Source organism: Otolemur garnettii, unplaced genomic scaffold (genome assembly GCF_000181295.1).
Source record: "Otolemur garnettii isolate 467f Iridium unplaced genomic scaffold, OtoGar3 scaffold00149, whole genome shotgun sequence".
In the NCBI taxonomy this organism is placed as follows: domain Eukaryota; kingdom Metazoa; phylum Chordata; class Mammalia; order Primates; family Galagidae; genus Otolemur; species Otolemur garnettii.
In genome coordinates this window covers 865,023-869,072 of record NW_003852544.1, presented here as the reverse complement: position 1 = coordinate 869,072, position 4,050 = coordinate 865,023, and the positions used below count along the sequence as shown (strand labels likewise).

General features: G+C 45.0%; 1 protein-coding gene across 1 annotated transcript in view; it reads right to left on the bottom strand.

Annotated features, from left to right (window-relative positions):
* The window catches only part of TECPR2 (tectonin beta-propeller repeat containing 2), a 131,709-nt gene that overhangs the window by 52,566 nt on the left and 75,093 nt on the right, over nucleotides 1-4,050 (bottom strand). The window contains exons 14-15 of the mRNA XM_023518870.1: nucleotides 3,015-3,104; nucleotides 803-1,036 (exon numbers count right to left, since the gene is read on the bottom strand). Coding sequence (XP_023374638.1) covers nucleotides 803-1,036; nucleotides 3,015-3,104 — 324 coding nt within the window. The remainder of the gene's footprint in view (nucleotides 1-802; nucleotides 1,037-3,014; nucleotides 3,105-4,050) is intronic.

Below are 4,050 nucleotides of genomic sequence, written 5' to 3'. Positions count from 1 at the left end.
CCTTATTTTATTATTTCTTGGGATATGAATAAATCATTTGCAAATAGCACTGCATTTCTTAGCCTACTCCTAACTCTTTTTTTTTTTTTTTAGAGATAGAGTCTTACTTTATCACCCTTGGTAGAGTGCCACGGCATCATAGCTTACAGCAATATCTAACTCCTGGGCTTAGGCAATTCTCCTGCCTCAGACTCCAGAGTAGCTGGGACTACAGGCACCCACCACAATGCCTGGCTATTTTTTGTTGCAGTTTGGCCGGGGCTGGGTTTGAACCTGCCACCCTTGGTATATGGGGCCACCGCCCTCCATTTAACTCTTGAGGGGAAATGCCGAGAAAGCAGTATAGTAGATGCATATCACCTCTCCTGGTGGAATGAGAACTGACACACTGGTTGAGCAGCTGCTGCTCTGTGCCAGGTACTCCTTGGAGGAGACAGACAAGTGTGGCACTGATCCTCTCACCGGGCACATGCAGGTTTTCAGATTTAAAAGTCACAAGCTTTGTCCCACACTCAGACAGACTGACAGAAAAGAACCAAAAGCATTTTATGCAGTTCTTAGTAGCAACTTTATGTGGGTATATGCTCCCTCCTGAGGTTATGAAAATCTTGCAAACTGACAAAATTAAGAAGCCCATTTAATCTAGAAGAGTGGCCAACTGAACTGAGATCCAGCAACTCACAACCATCATCCAAGAACTCACAAGCTGAACACAGTCTAGGAGCCTTTGTCAGATGTCTTGCCCTGAGGTGGTTTGGGGGCAGACAGGACACTGGCAAGCATACTCACGAAACAGCCATACCTAGTTGGGAAAGGTCCAGCCTGGTCCAGTGCATGCCTGTGGGGCAGCTCTTGGAGAGTGTCCTGATAAACACCTGGCCGAAGTTATCCAGAGCCCATAGCGCATCCTGGCAGGCAGCATAGGCCCTCATCTCAGTGTCAGGAGGCAGCTGCACTGTGGAGGGGCGGGACTGTGCACTCTGGGCACTGATGCTGCACAGGTCCTTGCTGCTCTGACCCAGCCACAAGGAGCTTCCTGCAGAAAGGTTCACATTTGTCATCGAAGTGTTCTGTTTATACTGAGCCACCCACCCTAAACACACAAGGCAGCCTCTGCCTCCAGGAAGATACCAAAATCTGGCCACAGACACCAGCCAAACCCACACCACAGGAGCATTCTATGTACTTGCAATAAGAAGGCAGAGGAAAACAGCATGAACAGCTGGTTAACAAGAAACATGCCTGAAATATTTTAAGGAAATGAAAAGAAAACAGGGCTTATGAGATTTTATGAAGGCTATAATGTTGGTTTAGCAGCTTTGACCTCTCATTTATAATGGACAGGGAAGTTTTTAATTCGAAAAAGGCACCAGAACATTTTAATATAGGATGTTACATTTCACTAAAAGGAAAGGACTATTGAATCAGTTCCCTGAAGGGAGTAAGGGTCAGCAAGTCCTCAGAAGGACAGCATCAAGGAACTCTCTCTGTCTTTCTGGTGATGGGGCTTAGCGGGTGGGACAGCTGCTACAGAAGGCTTAGGAGGCTGAAAATCCTTCTTCCATCCTTGCCTCATAATTATAGCCTTTCATCCTCTCTGCTTTTTTTTTGTTTGTTTGTTTGTTTTTTCTTGAGACAGAGTTTCACTATGTCTCCTGGTAGGATGCCATGGTGTCACAGCTCACAGCAACCTCAAACTCTTAGGCTTAAGTGATTCTTTTGCCTCAGGTTCCAAAGTAGCTGGGACTACAGGTGCCCACCACAATGCCTGGCTATTTTTTGGTCGTAATTGTCACTGTTGTTTGGCAGGCCCAGGCTGGGTTTGAAAGTGCCAGCTCTGGTGTACGTGGCTGGCGCCCTAGCCACTGAGCTACAGGGCACCGAGCTGCATTCTCTCTGTTTTTATAGGGTCCTTTAGGTTTAACAGGTTCTGTTTAAGATCAAAATAGTCCTTGGGGAAGTTAAAACCTTACAATATTATCTTCTAAAGTATCTACAACCTGTGGCAGATATGTCTTGGAATTCCCCCATTTTTGATTCTGAAAACTTAAGGTAATGGGTATGCCACGGCTTTATTTAACAGCCATGGAGGAACCAGGCAGCTGCTTGAGGGAGAGGCAATAATGTTTCTGTAGCAGCACCTACACAGAATCATAGAATCCTAATCAACAGCATAGAAGGACAGTAAGTTGCCTCACATCAGATCAAGCCAAGGTTTCAGTACCAAATTAATTTGTGCCAAACTTAGGAAATAACTTAGCATTTTCAGAGATTTTTATATTTAAGAATTGTGAACAGGGCAATCTGGAGAGTTAAGAATTTATTGTACTGACCAATTTGCCCATATCCTAGTGGAACTAATGGTTTTGAACTAACCAAACTGCTTTCTCTTAACCACAGACTTCATGGTGTTCCTATTTAATCCTCAGTGGAATACTGGGAGGAGGTACAACTATTTTCCAGAGAGGTCACCTGACAACCTGTTCCCAGCTTACTGGGTGGAACATTGCCTTTCCTGGCTCCAAACCCCATGTTCCATGAGGGACTCTGAGTGCAAGTCCATGGGAGTATCCCCTGTAGGAAAGGTCTGCCTACTGGGGTATAAATGTGGGCCTCATAGCCACAGACTGTGAATAAGAGGGAAAGAGGGTGACAGAAAAATTCACCAGGCGAAATGGGAAGGTGTCAAAGAATCAAGGGCCCTGTAATATCTCACACAATAGGAAGTCACACTGTACAATCTCCTTCTTCAGAAGGACACTCTGCCTTTAGACCCCTTCAGCTTCACCATGCCAGATCCCTTTTAGGAGATCTCCTGGCCAGGCCTATCCATCTTTGGGATCTTTGGTTCAGCTAACAGGGGCTTCGGGCCCATGACACCACCATGTTTACAATCTCAGAGATGCAAGCAGCTGCACCTCTGTCATCAGCGAGGCATGGTCAGAGAGTGGTTTGAACTTTTTCAATGGCCAATCTGTGTACTAGATTTCCCAACAAGGCTAAGACGGACCAACCTTCCTTTGTGGGAGCAGCAGAAGCCAAGACAAAGGCCCATTTTGTAGCAGAAGCTGTCCCACGGGGAACAACATTATTCCAGTAGGTGCCTGGAAAAAAGAAATAGGAAGAATATGTTGAAGAAAAAACCAGTAACAAAAACTCTTCAGAGTTTACACACCTGACCTTCAAGCCCTCTTCCAGCTAACTGTAGAGTGTCCTTCACTTAAGCAATGAGCCTGCATAGTGTAACATTTCTTTTTCTCTGAACACCATTAAGCAGAGAGACATCTCCCCTGGGGTACGGAAAGATCGGAGAAATTCACAAAGCAGGGAGTTTACTCCCAGAAACAAACTCCCACAACTCGTGGAGTCACACCTATATTCAAAGACCTGACCAAAGCCTTATATAATACTTATTTATTTATTTTTGCTTTTATTTTTTTTGAGACAGAGTCTCATTTTGTCGTCCTCAGTAGAGCACTATGGCGTCATAGCTCACAGCAACCTCAAACTCTTGGGCTTAAACAATTCTCTTGCCTCAGCCTCCCAAACAGCTGAGACTACAGGTGCCTGCCACAATATCCAGCTATTTTTAGGGATGGGGTCTCACTCTAGCTCAGGCTGGACTCAAAGTCATGAACTCAGGCAACCCACTGTGCTTTGGCCTGTGGCTAGGATTACAGGCGTGAGCCACTGCGTCTGGCCTATAATATTTTTTAAAATCACATTTATTTATTTCGTTGCTGTTGCTTGTTTTTGAGACAGAGTCTCAGTTGGTCACCCTGGGTACAGTGCTGTGGTGTCAGTTCACAGCAACCTCAAACTCTTGGGCTCAAGTGATCCTCCTGCCTCAGCCTCCTGAGTAGCTAGGACTACAGGTGCCTTGGCCAATGGTTTTTCTTTTTTTTTTTTTTTTTTAATTACTAAGAACTGCCTTAGCCATAGGGGGATTTTTCTGGTTTCATACAAAATTAAGAATCATTTTCTGCAAGTCTTGAAAGTACGATGTCAGTATTTTAATAGGGATGGCATTGAATCTGTAGATTGCTTTGG